The sequence below is a fragment of the Schistocerca piceifrons genome, chromosome 1, assembly GCF_021461385.2.
Source record: "Schistocerca piceifrons isolate TAMUIC-IGC-003096 chromosome 1, iqSchPice1.1, whole genome shotgun sequence".
Classification (NCBI taxonomy): Eukaryota; Metazoa; Arthropoda; class Insecta; order Orthoptera; family Acrididae; genus Schistocerca; species Schistocerca piceifrons.
In genome coordinates this window covers 333,288,146-333,308,659 of record NC_060138.1, presented here as the reverse complement: position 1 = coordinate 333,308,659, position 20,514 = coordinate 333,288,146, and the positions used below count along the sequence as shown (strand labels likewise).

The 20,514-nt window shown below is 40.7% G+C and overlaps 1 protein-coding gene across 2 annotated transcripts in view; it reads right to left on the bottom strand.

Moving 5' to 3' along the window:
* The window catches only part of LOC124783143 (probable ATP-dependent RNA helicase DDX47), a 116,704-nt gene that overhangs the window by 78,671 nt on the left and 17,519 nt on the right, over positions 1-20,514 (bottom strand). For both annotated transcript variants that reach the window (XM_047253999.1, XM_047253998.1), the window contains exons 6-7: positions 19,820-20,043; positions 7,375-7,507 (exon numbers count right to left, since the gene is read on the bottom strand). In XM_047253999.1, coding sequence (XP_047109955.1) covers positions 7,375-7,507; positions 19,820-20,043 — 357 coding nt within the window. The remainder of the gene's footprint in view (positions 1-7,374; positions 7,508-19,819; positions 20,044-20,514) is intronic.

The window sequence follows — 20,514 nt, the reverse complement described above, 5'->3', positions numbered from 1 at the left end:
TCTGAGAGCCAAATGTCAATGGCAGAATGGAAGATGGTAGAACCGTTGTCGTAGCGGCAGCATAGATTGACGCCATACACAAAGGATGTAGCCCCTCATATTTTCTTTCAGCCTCAGTGTAGGTCAGTCGGTATTATTTTCCTTTCTTTCTGGAGAATCCTGCAGTCTGACGAACAAGGCAAATGGTGCTCTCTGCAGTTGATGGAGTACTGGGATGTGAAGGATGTCCACAATCCTGACAGGTGATGCTGGAAGGACAGCGGGAAGACGTGACCAAACTTCCAGCACATAAATTACCGCACTGGGGGAGGGATATATGGCTTCACATCACAGCAGTAGACCATCACCTTTACCTTCTCAGGTAATGTGCACCCTTTAAGACCAATATGACGGCACCGGTGGCAACCTGATTATCCCTCGGACCCCGGTGGATGCACTGGATGAAATGAACACCTTGCTGCTCTAAATTAGCATGCAGCTCATAAACAGACAACAAAAGAAGGTCCCTGTGAAATACAGGGTGTCCCACTCAAACCTCCCTGATTTCAAAGACCCAGGAAAGAAAAACCACCGTAGATACGACAATGAAAAATGCACCATATTGTAGAGCATCTCAAAGAGTTTATTTATCATCAATACACCTCTGCATGTGAACCATGAATATTCAGTCTATATTCAATTTCTTGTGTAGTTCTTTGTAAAATTTCCTCTGTTATTGTTGCAATCGCATTAGTGATACGATGTCGCAACGTAGGGATATCGTCCACTTTCGCTACATACAAGCGGTCCTTCACAAATCCCCCACATGAAGAAATCAAGCGGCGTAATATTGGATGAACAGGGTGGCCAGGCAATGGATCCTCCACATCCGAACCAAAAACTGGGAAATTTCCGATCCAGGAACTTGCGAACAGCTGCTGACCAATGCATTGGAGCTCCATCTTTTTGAAAAATTATGATGTGTTGCAAGTCTTGTATCTGAGGATAAACAAACTGCTCCAACATGTCCAGATACACTGACTCATTCACTGTTTGTTCCGCAAAGAAGAACACAGCAACAATCCTGTCGTGCATTAGCCCGTACCAGATGTTTAGTTTAGGGCTATCACAAACATGTTCAATGACAACATGCGGATTTTGCGAACTCCGAATCCGAACAACATTCCTATTAACCTGTCCTGATAGATCAAATGTTGCCTCATCTGAGAATAAACATCTTTTCAGGAAGCTGGCGTCCATAATAATATGCTGCAGCATATCCGCAGCAAATTGTTGTCGACGTAGTTTGTCATTCGACATCAGATGTTGCAGAATTTGCACTTTGTAAGCACAGATACGAAGATGCTGGTGAACTACAAGATGCAATGTTGATCGAGGTACATCAAGTTGCCTAGATGCTTGACAAATTGACTGACGTGAGCTTTTGAGAAATGTTTGTCCGATGTCCTCCACTGTTTCGTCTGAAACTCTGTGACGTGCAACACCAGAATGAAATTGGCAACTAATGGAAAATACACCTCTACCCGGACTCAAACCCTTGGCCTCGTGCGTGCTAATGCGAAACACTATCCCTGCACTGTCAACACAGCACTATCCCTATATGGTGAACGAGGTAGTTACCATGCATGTGGTTCCAGTGTTGCCAGACTGCCCATTTTTAACTCTCATTTATTGCCAGCAATGTGCCCAAGACAAAATTTTGCGAGAGACATTTTTTCATTGTTAGTATGCGAGGAATCACACTGCGAAGTCCAAGTGAGCAAATTTGTCTTCACTCTGAATATGTGTAAGAGACAGCAAGGATCTTCTTGCAGATGGCTCCAGAAACTGTGTGTGAGAAATACCAATGAGTGTTAACTTCAGCTTTTTGAGTGGCGGGATCTAGAATACTTCCTCCACTGATGTTAGTGATATTTCAGGTCCATTCTCTTTTTTTTTAAGTATGTGTGTTGAACTTCTATGATCACATGGCACAGACAAAATATCTGAAAGTTTCCCTTAGGGTTTGAAATAACAGCAAGTAGCTATTTGCTTTGATTACATTTCTCACTGTGCTTAATTAATATTCAAACTATCATTGCTGTTATTTTCAGTTCCCCTATGTACACAGTCCTTCAGTATTTAAGAAATGATATTTTTCACATGAACTGTTGTGAAACATATTTATTCACAATTGTGATTTTGGCTATTATGGACAACCGTTACAATATAAACTGCTTTAAGACCAGCTCAACTTTACACACATCCTGTTCTCAAAATCTAACAATGTTCTCATTTTAATAAACTGTTACATCCTTTCACATACATGATGAACAAACTTATCTTAGATGCACATGAAATATGTAAACATGGTTACCACAAGGGCAGTGTCCTCATAAAAGGAACTATTAAGCCTTGACGTACTTCATTGTGAGGATAGAAGAGGTATAATTTTTTTTAATAATTTGGATTTTACAAATGTTTTGAGAACAGACTGTATTCTTAGAGCTGAGTTGGTTCTTAAGCAGTTTATGTTGTTACAGCGTTAACTTGAGAATAATCAAAAATCACAGTTGTGAATAAATACATTTAATGATCATTTGTGCAACTGGCTGCAGCATTAAAGATACTTTCTGTTTGCACACTTTATACAAGTTTACACTTTTTAATATTATTAACTGTCATATCATCTCGTTTCTTGTAGGCCAACTAAGGACCACAACTTTCAACTATTGTATTCTGGAGCATGTTTTGATGTTTGCCAAGTCGTCGTGCATCCTCTGACTGTATTGTGCCTTCCTCTTCTTTGTCCATCGGACACCTGCCTTCTTTCTTGGTGGACTGTCCACAAACATAACTTGCTTAAGTATTCTCCTGGAGATGTCTGGTCTTTTAAGTCTCTTTACCTCCCAGTTCCTGCAGGTCTTTTTATCACTTCCATCATAGTGACTTGGCTTCCCTCTTTTTGCTAGTATGCAAGAAGTTAGCTGGTCACCCTAAAGGGATGCATCCCACAGGCCAAACCTCTCTTCCCAGTCACCTTCCTTTACTGGTCCCAGTGCCTTCCTCATTATCTTTCTCAAATTTGTCTGTGAGACATTTTCCTGTTGTGTACTAGACACCTGAAACATACAGGGCTTCAAGGCAGGTAACTGTCTGGAAATGTTTCATTTTTGTGTTACGAAACAGACACTTTTTGTTACAGGTGAGCTTCGTCGGATGTTGCGCCAGTTACAGCTTGTTTACTCACATTATAAAGCTGTTCTTTTTGCAAAGATTTGGTTTCAGACATTCTCCCAAGAGTTTAAACCTATTGGTTTTCTTGACTTCTCCCAGTTCCAGGTGCAGGTGGAGTGTGCAAGGAGAATCACTGACACTCATAATGGATTGCCTTTTTTTCAAATGATACATTTAGTACACTTACTCTGCTTGCTGCCTGCAAACTTTGAGGTGTTCCATTGAAACAGATAGAAATATGAAGCACAAAACATTAATCCCATTGCAGCCATGCTCCAGCAGTTAGCATTTGTAAATTCCTGTCTAGCTAACTCCTTTCTACACTCTTATTACCTTTTCCAGTGCACAATTAATGAGGAGAGGAACCATCTACCTTTCTTACTCCTGTCGCAATTTCAAAACTTCTCGAAAGTGTTCCTCTGAACTGTACTTGCCATCTGGTGCTTTTTTAGTTCCTCCAAGGTCTTCATGATAGTATATATATGTCAATCGAGTCCTATGCCTTCAAAGATACACCAACAATGATGAAGATGTATTTCTTACCAGCCATCTTCACTTGTCGTAGCACTAACTTCATGTATCCGTTCAATACAAGTGCATCCTCTTCCGAATCGAACAGTATTCTCTAGTTGAGATTCAGTTCTGTTCAGTACAGTCTTGGCGAAAACTTGTATGCGACACGCATCAGTGAGGTTCCTCAACAACTCAAGTCTCCTTTCTTGTGACAGGAATGAATCAAACCAGAAGTCCAGTCTCTAGGTAATGATTCAGGCTCACAGTCCTATCTCCAATTAATTCCATCATTTAGCTACTATTGAACCTTCCCTACACGTATTATTGTTTTTCAAGCACTGAATGATTTCTATCGCTTTTTGGTCAGTGGTTGAGAGTTTGGTTACTTCATGTTCTCTTGCCAAGTAAAGAATGTATTAGAGTATCTTCTTAATTCTGAACAACCTAAGTATCAAGCCAGCAGATGACAGTTGTCTACATCACTGTTGGCTATCTTCCCATGTGGCCCCCCGAGGTGAAGGTTCAGTGGGCTACAGTGACTGGGTTTGTGTAAATTGTCTGTAAAAAAGTTCTGGTATTGTTGTTCTTGACGTTTTCTTCATCTTGGTGTGACATAATAATTGTAGGAAATAAATATGACTTCTAATGTGGCATCTTACTGACTGGGTGGATTAGAGTAGCCAAAGATGTAGTATTAGCATTAATAAGAAAATAAAATAAAAAAAAAAACTTACAGATTGAACACTTTTGGACTTCAGTTAATATACTCTTATTTTAGGGAATCATTCACAAAATTTTGAACATCTCTATGATGCTGTCCGTAAAAATTCATTCAGTATTATGTACACGATGAAAAATTAAAAAATTCCTGGGAGATTAAAATTGTGTGCCATACGAGGACTCAAACTCAGTATCTTGTCTTTCACAAATAATTAGGCTTAACATTTTTTTTGGGTCCAACCCCGGACATATTTTTGAATTTACAGAGTACTGGAACACCATGTTTTATTTACCGTGTTATATTTTTCAACAGACATTACTTTTACAGACATGCTTTGTCTGTTTTAATTACAACAAAATTTCACAACAAAGAAGTTCTGAATTACTTTCAACTTTCAGTAGATGTTTAGACAGAAGACACTGAAAGTCTACCCCTTTCTTATTTTGAAACACCCGAGATGCTGTGTTGGCGGTCGTGTGTGTAAAGGTGTGCTTGCTTGTGTATGTGAATGGTTTTTGTGTGTGTGTGTGTGTGTGTGTGTGTGTGTGTGTGTGTGTGTGTGTGTGTGTGTGTGTGTGTGTATAGGACATTTTGGTAGGAAGGATGCTGCTGCACGTTATATTGGATGGCGAGTCACTGTCAGATGTGAAAGTAACTACAGATGTGCTCCAGAGAATGTGTTGGGACCCTTGCTATTCATGTTGTATGTTAATTACCTTGCAAATAACATTAATAATAACCTCAAGCTTTTTGCAGGTGATGCAGTTATCTATAATGAAGTACTGTCAGAAAGAAGCTCCATAAACATTCAGTTAGATCATGATACAATTTCAAAATGATGCAAAGACTGGTACCTTGCTTTAAATGTTCAAAAATGTAAATTTGTACACTTCTCAAAATTAAGAAAACTTAATACCCTATGACTATAATATCAGTGAGTAGCTGCTGGAATTGACAGCTCATACGAATACTTGGGTGTAACACTTTGTAGGGATATGAAATGGAATGATTACATAGGCTCAGTCATCGATAAGGCATGTGGTAGACTTTGGTTTATTGGTAGAATATTGGGGAAGTGTGATCAGTCCACTAAAGAGATTGGTTACAAATCACTTGTATGAACAGTTCTAGAACATTTCTCAAGTGTGTAGGACTCTTACCAGAAAGGCCTAATAGGGGATACTGAACATATACAGAGAATGGCAGCAGGAATGGTCACAGGTTTGTTTCATCCAAGAGAATGTGTGACACATACTGATACTGAGGGCACTGAACTGGAAGACTCTTGATTATATATGTAAACTATCCTGAGACAGTCCATTAGCAAAATTTCAAGAATCGGCTTTAAATGATTACTCTAGGAAAATACTACAACCCCCTATGTATCGCTCACATAGGGACCATGAGGATACGTTTATAACAACAACAGCAGGCACAGAGGCATTAAAACAATCCTTTTTCCTGCACTACATATTTGAATGGTAGAGGAAGGAACCCTAATAAATGGTACAATGGGCCATACCCTCTGATATGCACTCCACAGTGGTTTACAGAGTATAGATGTAGATAGTTATTTTGAAAACCTTGCAGGTCTATTAGGATATTGTGGAGTGATGGTTCAGTACTCCTGGAGGAAAAGATATTGTTGACTACTGGCTGAAACACAGCCTCTAGGATACCGTTTCAGTAAACTGACAGAACTAAAGCTGTGAGGGCAGGCTTTGAGTCATGACTGGGTAAGTAAGTTGGTACAGAAAGCAACATTCTCGACTCATGTGTTGGTCCAGCACACAGTTTTAATATGCCAGCAAGTTTCATAATGGTGCACACACCGCTGCAAGGTGAAAGATTCATTATGGTGAAAATTATTTCACTGCAAGGAAATTGTGATATTTTGGCTCTTCTAGTACGTGAGCTTTGCCAACTAGTCACTTGCCTGCTTCATTTCTATCAGTCTTATTTTGTTTCTGCTACTTGGTTGTGTATACTATGGATGCCGAATGAAGCAAATGGAAATGCAACTTACACATAAAATGGTTCACACAAAAATGTGATGTGTAAGTCCTTGAAGACAAACCCTGGGAATAAATGTAGAGTTTTAGAGATAACTTAGAAATAAAATGGCGTAGCTAACCAGTGGAGAACCTGAAACAGACACACAATGTGAATTGCACAATGAGTGGACAGCAGAATATAAATAATTACCTATTCTCTCAATGAGTAAAGACAGCATGTACCATAAATTTGTACCACGATAAGCATGCATTAATAGAGTGCTCTCGTAAATCTAACCATTTTCCATGATAGGCCAACTGCCAGCTGCAGTCCACCTCATGTCACACAGAACTTTATCAATATGTTGATCACATTCATAGCAATGGAAAGTATTGGTGGGATGTAAATAATTTAAAAAAATTACGTGGCAGTTAAACAAATATTAGAAGCACTTAGTCATCAAAAGGCTCTTAAATAAGACAGAGCTTTACTACATTTCAGAAATCCTTTTTCCAGTGCTATAGACACACATATGAATGGCTACACTGTTCTGGCACAATGCAGCCATACAAAAAAAAGATCTCAAAGGTAGTAAAGTTTCAAGGACTCAGCACCTGTATTATTCTGTAAATTGTTGCCTGTAATCCTTACATTATTTGTACAGTGTGTGTGTTAATATACTGACATCTCAATTTGAAGGTAAGAACTTCAAATGTCAACTAATTTCTGAAAATGAACATTGATAAATTTTCCTGCTATGAAAGCTAAGGGATTGGCAGTGTAAAAATCATGAGCCTCTGCAAAACAAGTCTCTGAACAGTACTTTGAAAAGTATTTCTAACTATTGAGCTCAGTATGTGGTGATACAAGGATCTACCCTGATGACCACAAACAGTAAAAACACTAAAAAGTATTTAATTTCACATTACCTGTGTTACAAATGTTATAGCTTTTCCAGCACGACCAGCACGTGCTGTTCTACCAACTCTGTGGATATAGTCTTTGCTGTGTGTTGGTATGTCAAAATTGACAACAACATCTACGTGAGGGATGTCCAAACCCCTGAAAATTGACACACATACAGATTCTTGTATTAAAAAAAGTTATCTACTTATCTTACAAGGAACAAAAAAGTTCATAATCTTTTTACTTAAAAAAATTAACATCCTAGGAAAGGTGTCTTTTTTAAATTTTCTTTCGCTGTTCATGTCTAATTGTTTGTGGTGGGATGTTGGAGCAGCTCCAGATTAAATCCACAATTCTTGAAATTTCATTGGCAAAGGCTATGAGAAATTCCCTTTCCATTCGCAAATGGTGTGCATGGATAATGACTGTTGGTAAGGGATGACATGACCTCTAATTTCCCTGTGATGGTCATTTCACTTTTCTATCTAAGTAATATGTTGACTGATTCATCTTGGAATGTATATTCTCGTAATTCCGACAGTAAACCTCTTTGGAATTCACAATGTCTGTCTTTTATTGTTTAATACAGTAGTTTGGAGAACATCCCTGAAATTCTCACACTTGCTCTGATATTCCATAAACTTATATTTTATTCACTAACAGGAAGCTTGACATTGTACTTTATGCCTTTCAGAAGTCGGGGGAAAAAACATAGATCACCTAACTGTCATTATTAATACCTTTTCGATATCATGGGCAAACAGAGATTGCTATTTGTGAAATCCATGTTTATTCCTTCACTGTAGATTTTCATTCTTTACAAATAGACCTTCACAATATGCAAACATATAAAACAGTCCGTAATTATGCACAGATTGCAGTCACTGATACAGGCGTGTAATTATGTGCATCTGTCCAATGACTATTCTGTGGAATGATTGTGCCTTTTCTCAAATTATTAGGTTAGTTTGATCCTCCAGCAATCTGTTAAAAACTGTAGCCACAACAGCAGCAAGTTCCTTTGCTTTCCTCTGTCGAGTGATTTCAGTTAATGTTCTATCTATATCATTCCTGCAACTAAAAGGAAGAAATGTAGTATGTTCTTCCACAGTGGAAGACAGAATTCAGAATATTAGGCTCCTCTCTGTAATTTTCTGTTTAGGTGCTAGAATGTTCACTGAACAATTAATTTCGATCTGTTACTGACTTTATCTATGAACACAACATAGAATGCTTTTGTCAGATCAGACAGCAAAGATTTACTTTCATTCAGTTTTTGTTTATTAACAAGGCTTTGACTTTATTTAGACCTGTGATGAACTTTTCTTTGCATCTGCAGCAATGTTCAAATATATTTGTTGAACTACAGTGTTTGTTTTGTTTTAGGGCGCAAAAAACACCTGGGGTCATATGTGCCCTAGTCAAAACTATAGAACACAAACAAAGAGACGAGGGAAATGACTGTCAGTCCCAATGGACAGAACAGGAGACAGCTAAAAAAGGCACATGTAAAAAGGGCTAAAAAAAAACACCATTTAAAAATGGAGGTCCAAAAACTAAGAATTAAATGGCCTTTGCCGTATTGCTTCGGCGGATAAAAAGTAAAATGTGGTCGACAGCCCCTGCATCATTCGCTAAAACGGCTGATAAATCAGATGGCAAACCCAAGCTGGAACGTAAATTGGTAAAAAAAGGGCATTCCAGCAGGAAGTGCAGACAGTTACAAGTTGGGCACAATGCGTACAAAGTGATGGGGCAGCACCACTGAGCAAATGACGATGGCTAAAAAGACAGTACCCAATACACAGCCGAGTTAAAACAATCTCCTCCCGGTGGGAGGGTCGAGAGGTGGTCGTCCAAGGCACCAGGAGAGGCTTAATAAGCCAAAGCTTATTCCCGTGAATGGAGGACCATTGGCGATGCCAAAGGGACACCACCTCCTGACAGACAGCAATGCAGAGATCACCAGAGGGAATATACGTACTCTTGGGATGAGGTACGAGGACTGCAGCCTTGGCAACAGCGTCAGCAGCCTTGTTTCCTGGCAGACCAACATGACCAGGGACCCACAGAAACACGACATTGGCTCCACCAAGAGTGAGCGAGTGACAGTTTTCCTGGACCCGCTGCACTAAGGGATGAGCAGTGTACAGTGCAGAGAGACTTTGGAGGCCGCTGAGTGAGTCTGAGCAGAGGAAACAATTGGGAAGCTTGTGTTGCCGGATGTACTCTGTGGCCTGATAGAAGGCAAAAAGCTCAACTGTAAATACTGAGGAGTGTGCTGGAAGCCGATATCGAAAAACACGGATGCCAATGACAGAGGCACATCCGACCCCCGGTCAGTCCAAGAGCCATCAGTGTATACAAAGGTACTACCGCTAAGTTCCATGCAAAGGTCATGAAACTGAAGGCGATAGACCAAGGCTGGAGTAGTGTCTTTAGGAAGCGAATGAAGGCCAAAGTTAAAATTGGCCACTTCACGAAGCCAAAGTGGTGAAGTGTTCACACCCGCTGGGAAAGTTTCAGGTCGCGTGAAGTTAAGCCGTCATAACAAGTGGCGAAAGTGGACTCCAGGAGGTAACAGAGAAGATGGACGAGCCCCATACTGACGATCTAAGGAATATCAAAGAAGGAGGCATAGGAGGGGTGGCTACGCATGGCAGACAAATGGCATGCCTACCTGCTGAGAAGAAAGTCATGGCGGTAGGACAATGGTAGTTCAGCAGCTTCAGCATACAGACTCTCAACTAGGCTGGTGCAGAAGGCCCCCATGGCCAAACTGATGCCATGATGATGGATTGTGTTGAGACGGCGTTAAAGGGATGCGTGCAGATGCATAAACCAAGCACCCATATTCGAGTTTCGAATGGACAAGGGACCAGTACAAACGGAGGAGGGTGGTTCAATCGGCACCCCAAGAAGTACCATTGAGGACACACAGGACATTGAGGGACTGTGTACAGTGGGTGACAGGCAAGAGACATGGGATGACCAAGAGAGTTTCCTATTGAGCATGAGCTCCAGGAATTTCGTAGAGTCAACGAACGGAAGGGCAACAGGCCCAAAGTGTAGAGATGATGGGAGAAGCCATTTGCGCCACCAGAAATTCATACAGACGGTTTTATGAGTGGAAAAGCTAAAGCCATTGGCGATGCTCAAGGAGCGAAGATGATTAAGACAGCGCTGAAGGTGTCGCTCAGTGAGACAGGTCTGTGGAGAACTGCAATAGATGGCAAAATCATCGACAAAAAGGGTGCCAGAGATGCCCGGTGGGGGACAAACCACTATAGGGTTAATGGCGATAGCAAAGAGGATGACGTTCAGGGTGGAACACTGAGGCACACCATTTTCATGAATAAAGGTGTCCGACAACACAGAACCCCCATGCACCTTGAAAACTCAGTTTTGTAAAAATGCCCGAAGAAAACAGGGTGCAGGTGCCCACGGAAGCCCCATGTGTAGAGAGTATGGAAGATACCAGTTCTCCAGCAGATGTCGTAGGCCTTCTCCAAATCTAAAAACTCGGCCTCAGTCTGGGATTTCCGCAGAAAACCATTCATGACATGGGTGGACAAAGTAATGGGATGGTCAACTGTGGAATGCTGCGCTCTAAATCCACACTGTGCATTCGTGAGTAAATGGCGAGACTCAAGCCACCACACCAGCCGGGCATGAATCATATGTTCCATCACTTTGCAAATGCAGCTGGTAAGAGAGATGGGGCAGTAGCTAGAAGGAAGGTTTTTGTCCTTAACTGGCTTAGGGATGTGCATGACTTCACGCCAGCATCCAGGAAATGTGTCCTCAGCCCATATGCGGTTGTATGTGTTAAGCAGAAAGAGCTTTCCCGCAAGAGAGGTGCTGCAACATCTGAATGTGGGTAGCATTTGGCCCTGGGGCAGAGAAACAGGATGAACTGAGAGCATGAAAGTGAAGGTGGTATTGTAGCACTCACAATTCGGAGAAGAGAGGGGTATCGCCCGAGCCGCCTCCGTTCGTTTCCGATGGATGAAGGCAGGTTAATAGTGGGAAGAGCTTGAAACTTCCGCAAAATGGCGACCCAAGGTGTTGGATGTAGCAACAGCATCCATGATGACATCGGCACTACTGTCAGGCCAGAAATGGGGGAATGGATCTTGGTTCCAGAGAGCCATAAGAGGTTGGCCCACACAACAGAGGAAGGTGTGGAACTGTTAAAAGAACTAGTGAATGAAATCCAACTAGCTCTTTTGCTATCCCGAAGAACTCTATAACACTTTGCACTCATCTGATTATAATGAATACAGTTTTCCAGCGTAGGGTAACTCTGTGCGCAAATTGCGTCTAGGCACGCCTCAGTCCATCAAGGGGCTGGGTCATGACATGTTAAAGAGGAAGGGCGAGGAATGGAACGTTCTGCAGCAGTAAGGATGTCATCAGTGAGATAGTCCACCAGGTCATCACAACTGAGGAAATCTTGTTCTACGAAGGTCGCCAGGGAGGAGTAAAGATGCCAGCCAGCTTTAGTAAGCTGCCATTTGGGCGTGCATCTGGATGGGGTAGGAGTCGGCAGATGGAGAGCACGCAGAAATGGTCGCTCGAGCAGGCGTCAGAAAGAACGGACCACTCAAGATGATGGGCAAGCTGGGCAGTGCAAAAGGATAGGTCCAAATAATAGGTGTGTGAGGAGTCGGAAAGGAAAGTGGGGGCTCCAGTGTTAAGGCAGAAGAGGTTGAGTTGGTTAAGAAGGTCAGACAAGAGGGCACCTCTCTGGTAGGTCCTGGGAGAACCCCAAAGAGGATGATGCGCATTAAAATCACCGAGTAGCAAAAACGGGGGAGGTAGCTGCCCAATAAGCTGAAGGAATTCTGCTCTGGTGACATTGAAGGATGGAGGTACATAAATGGTACAGAGGGAGAAAGTCAGGCGGAGAAGGAAAAGGCGAACTGCAACAGCCTGAAGACAGGTCATCAGGGAGATGGGTTGACTATGAAGGTCACCCCGTATGAGCAGCATGACGCCCCCATGAGATGGGATGCTAACCTCAGGGGGGAGGTCAAAACACATCAGTACGTAATGTGGTCACGGTATGGGTTGGATTTACCACATCTACTGTTATTGGGCCTTTTTTCTTCGAGGAAATGCGTGGTTCTGGTTTTGTAACTGCTAACGTGACGGGTGAGAGGTACGCCGATTTTACAGAATCGCATCATTCCCAGCCTGGCTGATAAACACCTGCTGGAACATACAATGTTTATGCAGGATGGCGCTCAACCCCATATTGCTAGACGTGTGAAAGATCTGTTGCGCACGTTGTTTGGTGATGTTCGTGTGCTCAGCCGCCACTTTCGTCATGCTTGGCCTCCCAAGTCCCCAGACCTCAGTCCGTGCGATTATTAGCTTTGGGGTTACCTGAAGTCGCAAGTGTATCATGATCGACCGACATCTCTAGGGATGCTGAAAGACAACATCCGACGCCAATTCCTCACCATAACTCCGGACATGCTTTACAGTGCTGTTCCCAACATTATTCCTCGACTACAGCTATTATTGAGGAATGATGGTGGACCTATTGAGCATTTCATGTAAAGAACATCATCTTTGCTTTGCCTTCCTTTGTTATGCTAATTATTACTATTCTGATCAGATGAAGTGCCATCTGTCGGACATTTTTTGAACTTTTGTATTTTTTTGGTTGTAATAAAACCCCATGTCATTCCAAGCATGTGTGTCAATTTGTACCTCTCTATCTACATTATTCCGTGATTTATTCAGTTTTCAAATTTATACTGACTTTTTGATCACCCGGTATATGTTTTACAGATTTTTTTGTTGATATCAGATAATGCAGCACACTTTCTAAACAAATTAGAAGTATTTTGAATATTTTTGAACCTGCTTAGGGTTATTAAAAAATTACTAAGAAATTTATGCAATTTTTTTTTCCAAAATGCTTCCTCAAATTGAGGTACCATTTAATCCAACGTTATACATTCGAAGGAGACCAAATTTTTACCAGATATGCGTGACATGATGGCCGAGGTACTAGACCTATTTGATTCCAACTATTATGTATATTACAAGGATAAAAAAATATCATATCTTACATTTTTATAATTTTTTTGTAATAAAATCATTATTTTTTCTATAATTTAGTCGATTCTGCAATAAAGCGTAGGTCTACAACATAAGTATGGACTACTGCAAGTTACAGAAAAGAAATTAGAGCAATGCTTTATAAACTTTAGTAAATATTTGTACCTGAATTCTGAAAAATACAACTTGCAGGAACTTGCGAATGAAGATAATAAGAGTCCAATTAAACTGTGCCTCAGAACATTCCTGAAGCATAGTCTTCATCCTGCAGCATTTCTTCATCTTCAAGCTGCTTCTTGGCATTCCTTTTAGCACTTCTTGCTTCTTTGATAACTTGAAGAGCCTATCTTTCAGCTTCATGCCCTAGTTGTCTGTCACACATAAGCAATTGATCTTCCATATTAGAGCCACATTTTATGCCTAAATTTCTCAGGACTTCCAACCTTCCTATCACTCCATCATTGAAACATATCACTGCATCTAGTGTACCAACTTTTAATGCATTTAGCCCAACAAAAACATTCTTGGGTAATCTTTCCCATATGCAATGGTTGAAACTTTCACTGTATTCTGAGTGCCCCCATGAAAACATTTACTAAGCAAAACAAGTTCACTCAGGTCTCTAAAAACTGGTTTTATTTCATTCATAACAGGCTCAGGAGGAGAATGCTTATGATGGTATATTTGGCCACTTTCTTTTGCTTTTTGGTAACCACACCACGAATCTGCTCCTTCTCGGCAAAGTCCGTGAACAGGGTGTACATCTGTGGACAACTTATGAAAGTAGGTGGCCTATACAGCTTTTCGCATTGCTGTAACATCATTCAGAGGTGCAGTTCATCCAATGGCCAGTCCATAATAACTCTGAAGGAGGTCTATTTCAGTTTCTGTCAATCTGCTTCAGCCAGACAGCAGTTTTCCATCAATTAGCATCTTTCCTTTCATTTCTCTTCGTGGCTTCCTCGGTCTAGCACCCATCCTCTTTTGCACATGCACACAATACTCCAATTTAGTTACCAAGGTATCACCATAAACATTTTACTCATTAATTTTATTGAAAGCTTTAGAGTCCCCATTGTCTAGGTACTTCGTATGGCTCTGAGCACTATGGGACTTAACTTCTGAGGTCATCAGTCCCCTAGAACTTAGAACTACTTAAACCTAACTAACCTAAGGACATCACACACATCCAAGCCCGAGGCAGGATTCAAACCTGCGACCGTAGCAGTCGCGTGGTTCGAGACTGTAGTGCCTAGAACCGCTTGGCCACCTCGGCTGGCATACTTCGTATATCTACAAACAGGTACTGACCTCTGAAATATTTTTAGAGCTCCATCACACTCCGTACCTCCACTGTAACCATCATAATTCTTAGGACACTGATGTTCAATATGTCCTTTGGTGTTACCATGGCAGGTGTGGCAGTACTTAGATAAGCACTCAATATCAACAAATTTTCCATTTTAAAGAGAAATAGCACTTACTACGCCATTCAAGGAACAATGTCCTCAATGTTGCCATGTCCCATCAAGTGCAACAGCAATGTTCCTGGTTCCACTAATATTTACAGTTTCTTCTACTGTATATTTCATAGATGCTTTACACACAACCGTCAAGGCACTTAAAAGTATTTTTATGTACTTGCTGAACCTACTGGGAGGAGGAGGACCGTCCACCAAACCACAAAGCATTTGAGCAGCTTTTTCTTCCTTTTCCTACTACACGCATTGCATACACTAACTTCAAATTCGTATTATATGAATTACGCACAATGTTCGAAGTCATTTTCAAGGTAGATTTATTGCAGGATCTACACAGAACAACTAATTTTGACACTAAACCCTTCCTGCTACTTTGTTGTTCAGTTATTTCCAGACAGCCTACACCATCACATTGTTTACATTTCGCCATTTCCTTTATCACAGAAGATACAATACCCACAACAACAACAACAACAACAACAGCAAATCTTCTACAAACAGCGTCATTGTTAACAAAAACATTTGAATCACCAGGAGGCACACCATATGAGAGTTCTTCCCTGAAGAACTGGTACATAGGTTACTTCCAACTGTGTGGTGAGCTTTGTTTGTGAACTGGTTACCACAGAATTTCCTTTTATTGAATTTCTTGATGTGTGGCATATTTCGTATTTATTTTACACTAAAGGATATGCACTTCCACAAAAATATGTAGCGCTTGGGCAGCAAACATTCAGTAACATGTGAGCAAACTGCTTCAGTGAAACAAAAGTAAATGCTAGCATAATCATTTACAGACACTAGAAACCTGCACTGTTACCAATAAATACAATGTATCATAGATATAATCGCCGGAAACAGAAAGTTCACAGTTCTTTTTGAAATAATACTGGTTTCTATAACAGAAATAAAGGGGGCATGGCTGCATACATGACCATAACTTTAAAATTTTGTACATATAGGTCATTTTTCATTTGAAACTCTATAGTGTACATATCAATGTAATCAGGAAACACTATAGCATTTAATAAAGTCATAAAAATTTTTTGATTTTTCCACCATTTATACATACCCTGTATCCTTAAGTTTCATGTAGATTCTTTCAAGTAATTTACCTGTGATTATTTAATTGTTAGGGCTGCAAAAAACATGCATTTTGCGATAAATGCAAGAAGAGATGCACTGCTTATAAATGTAAAAAAGTAACCAGTTTTCAGTAACTGATATTGCACGTCATCCGGCAAAACCCAGTTTGGGAGATCATGGGCCTAAGAATGTTTTTGCGAAATACAGAAGTGCGCGCGCGCGCCCGCCCACACACACACACACACACACACACACACACACACACACAACACTGTACCAGTGCATTATTTTCTCTGGTGCCACGCCAACTGCAAGTGGCAGAATGCTTTGTATATGATACACGCTGCATAATGCAAATTAGTACTCAGCTGTGGGACCTAGCATCCTAGAGCACAGAAACACATATTTGTCCTTTGTCCACTTGCTAAAGATAAAACATTGATACAATGTGGAAACTTAACAGGCCCGAGTTATCTTGTTCACAACATACCACTAACACCAGCAAGCAACTGCGGGTTAGCCATCGCCTTGCTCGTTGGTTTCTTTCCTTATTTTGAAATGAGTGAAAATACTAATCCTGGTCCATCACGGATTTTGATTACGCCCCTCACAACACCAGAAAGGATTGGTGGTCCCTGTGACCATGTGTCAGTTCTGCTTTTGCAGATATGCAGAACATGGGTGTAGGTATTGCCTTGCAGGAGGAGGCGGTGCTTGTTTCCCCACACAGCTCTTCTCCCCTTTGGTGGTCAAAATTCTAATTTGTTTATACTCAGCCATCTGCCAGTACATGCTATTCACATACTACACTGCCGCAACTAGAAAACAAAACTTGTCAGTGTATTTCAACCGCACTGAAATTCTTCCCCTAATGTGTGAATAGAGTTATCTTTGATTCTACTTCTCTGCCAATTGCCTTATCAGTTCTGTCTAACATTGTAAAGTATGTAACAATGAAAGCAACCAGTTTTTGACAAAATAATTTAATTGGATAGATAAAAAATCTGCTCACCAAGTGGCGGCAGAACACACACACAAAAGAAGATTGTAAATAGGCAAGCTTTCCTTAAGCAGAAGGGGAAAAGTCACCCAGAACTGCGGGTCAGGAGAGACTTACAATACGGGATGAGAAGGAAAGACTGATTGTTGGGGACTGCATCGGGTGACATTTGAAAGCCTGAGAGTTTGAAGGTGGAAGACAGAGTAATATGCAAGTCAGACATTACTGCTTATACATCATGCACTAGTTAATAAGAATGGAAAGCTAAGTGCATTGTACATAACAGAGGTGGGAGGGGGGCAGTGAGGAGTAGGTAGGTAAGACAATGAAAGATGTAGAAAACTAAAAAGGAGTGAAGAAAAGAGTAGTTACTGCGAAAAAAATGCTGAGATGGATGAAATTAATGTTAATTAAGGCCACGTGGGTGGCACAAACTATGGACATGTAGCACCAGTTCCCACCTGCAGAGTTCTGAGAAAGTGGTGTCTAGGGGGAGAATCGAGATGGCGCGTGAGGTGAAACAGCCACCAAGGTCATGACTGTCACATTGTAGAGCATGCTCTGCAACAGGATATTGCGTATTACCAGTATACCCTCCTACCACCACCTATAGCAGCCCTGTAAATGGCAAAACATACACTAAGAAAGGGCGAGCTACCTGTGAAATGAATTGGGTCATATACCAGCTGTTATAAAAACACTGATTGCCTTTTACATCAGCATGACTACCACCAAATTATCTATTGGATGAAAGAGCATAGGCAGAAAGTATATACTGGCAACATACAATATCCTGTTGTAGAGCATCTTCTACAAAATGACAGTTGTGACCTCGGTGCCTGTTTCACTACACACGCCATCTAGATTCCCCCCCAACCCGACACCAGTTTCTGACAACTCTGCAGGTGGGAAGTAGTGCTACAACATGTCCTTGGTTCTCACCACTCAACTGGCCTCAGTTTACATTAATTTCTTCCATCTCAGCATTTCTTCACAGTAACTACTCTTTTTGTCACTCCTTTTCAGTTTTCTACATCTTTCATTGTCTTATCCATCTATTTCTCACTGCCGCCTCCCACCTCTGTTACATACAGTGCGCTTAGCTTTTCATTCTTATTAACTCATGCATGATGTTTATACAGTAATCTCTGCCTTCCATCTCTAAGCTCCCAGGTTTTCAAATCTCGTCCATTGCAGTCCCCAACAATCAGTCGTTCCTTCTCATCCCATGCGTAAGTCTCCCCTGACCTACAGTTCTGGGTAACTTTCCTGGAATCTATCCATTTTCCGAGATTCTCCAGTCCTTTTCCTTCACCCTTCTTCCTTCCCCTTCAAAACCTCCCGCCTAAAGGAGCCACTGACTCCGAAAGCTTGCCTAATTACAGCCTTCTTTTATGTGTGTTCCACTGCCCCTTAGTGAGTAGATTTTTTATCCATCCAATTAAATTATTTCATTGTAAAGTATGTGTATCATAGTTATGAATGTCCATGAAAGGTCGAAAATCTGTAGATTCTGTAATTATTGAATTTGCCAGGTGAAGATAGATAATTTTAAGAAACACCTGAAATCAGAGACGATCCGGTTCACAAAATGCCGAAGTTTTTATAAAAGCAAATGTTTCAGCAAGAAACTTCCCTATTCACCACTTTTTACTTAACAGTTGATTTCAAGCCACTAAAGCTTTGTCTTCACGCAAGTGTAATCACTACCTTTTAAATTTGTTCATTTAACTGTTCTAAAAAAAAGCAAATTTTGCTAAAAATAGATGTTGCATTTTCCGGTCCCTAGTAATTGTTGTAACTAGCAGTAACTAACATTCTTAACAGAATTATGCTATGAAGGCATTTTTATATCAAGCTGTAACACGTAATGCACAGCCCAGGTTGTAATATCAACAATATTATAAAAAGAACAAATTGCTACTTACTGTGAAGGTGACACATTAAATTGCAGAGAGGCACAATGAAAAGACTGCTACACATTGAGCTTTTGACTAAAACTTTCTTCTGGGGTTTTAAAAAAGCGACATGCACGCACATATCAACACTATCTCCGGCTCCTCCAGAGATGGTGGTCATGTGTGGATGAGATGTCCTTGCTTGTTTGAATGTGTGTGAATGTTTCTTTTCTGAAGGAGTCTTTGCTGAAAGCTCAATGTGTAACAGTCTTTCTGGTGTGTGTGTGTGTGTGTGTGTGTGTGTGTGTGTGTGTGTGTGTGTGTGTGTGTGAGCGCGCGCGCGTGCAACTCAGCATGTCATCTTTACAGTGAGTAGCAATCTATCCTTTCCACAACATTGTTATATTATGTAATGATATGCAGATTAGCCTTAAATGAGGTGAGAAAGTACAGATCACTAGTTGTACATGACAGATGAAATGATACTACAAAACTGAAAACCATCTCAATACAACAACACAAGCTTCATTAAAGGCATATCAGTTGTTCTGGAAAGTAAAGCAGGGAAATTAACATGCAAATGTTGTCTTCTTTTACTCACAGTGTACTCTCATTTCACGTTAATTATATTTTAACATTTTACTAGGTTTTTATAATTTCTTTTGAAAACGTTTCTGCTTACAATAATCAAATACAGAAAGTTAAATGACTTCTGACATAGCAGTGTTAATGGCAGAAAGTGACAATTAATAGCAGTGAGATAACATAATACAAAATCAGGACACAGAGGGGTGGAGTGGTGGGAGAGGGAGGGAGGGGGGGGGGGGGGAGGCGGGGAGAGAGGGAGAGAGAGAGAGAGAGAGAGAGAGAGAGAGAGAGAGAGAGAGAGAGCATATGGATAAGAAGAGCATATCACAAACTATCTTACCGACTGGCTACATCCGTAGATATCAAAATGGAGCGGTTCTTTGCCTTAAACTTATTTAGAGCACCAAGGCGCTTATTTTGTGACATCTGTCCATGTAGAGGCACAGCAGTAAATCCCAGGCTCCGAAGCAGTAAAGCTGTACGAACTGTATTGTTGCAGGTTGAGCAAAATATCATGAAGGTATTACCAGCTAGCTCATTTAGTATGTGGACTAAATAAACATCCTGAAACAAAACTGCTGCTTGAGTTTTGCAATAAAGACTACAATCATTTTTTCAGTTTGAAGGATATTCATGAATTTATAACAAGCTATGATAAAAATAAAAATGATATCAGCCAAAAAAAGAAAGAGGTCTGATACTGTACATGACTTAGGTAGAAACTTTACCACTGGCAAACAATAACACCCTAAATTGTGACTCCCTAAAAATAAATCTGTATTATACCACTGATATCAACAAAAGTGTAAAGATTGGGAGTGTAGTTCCAAATGTGCAGTGAATACTGAAGAACACAAACAAATCTCATATCTATCATAGAAACATCCCACTTCTGCAAGACACACACAGTCCAAAAAATGAAGTGCGTTTTCAGGAACAAGGAACAAGCACTCTAAGAGGCAGTGTTTGATACAAAGATGGATTTTAAAATAAAAACTGCTTTGTCCAATAAGACTGTCCTAAGGCTTTCTTGAA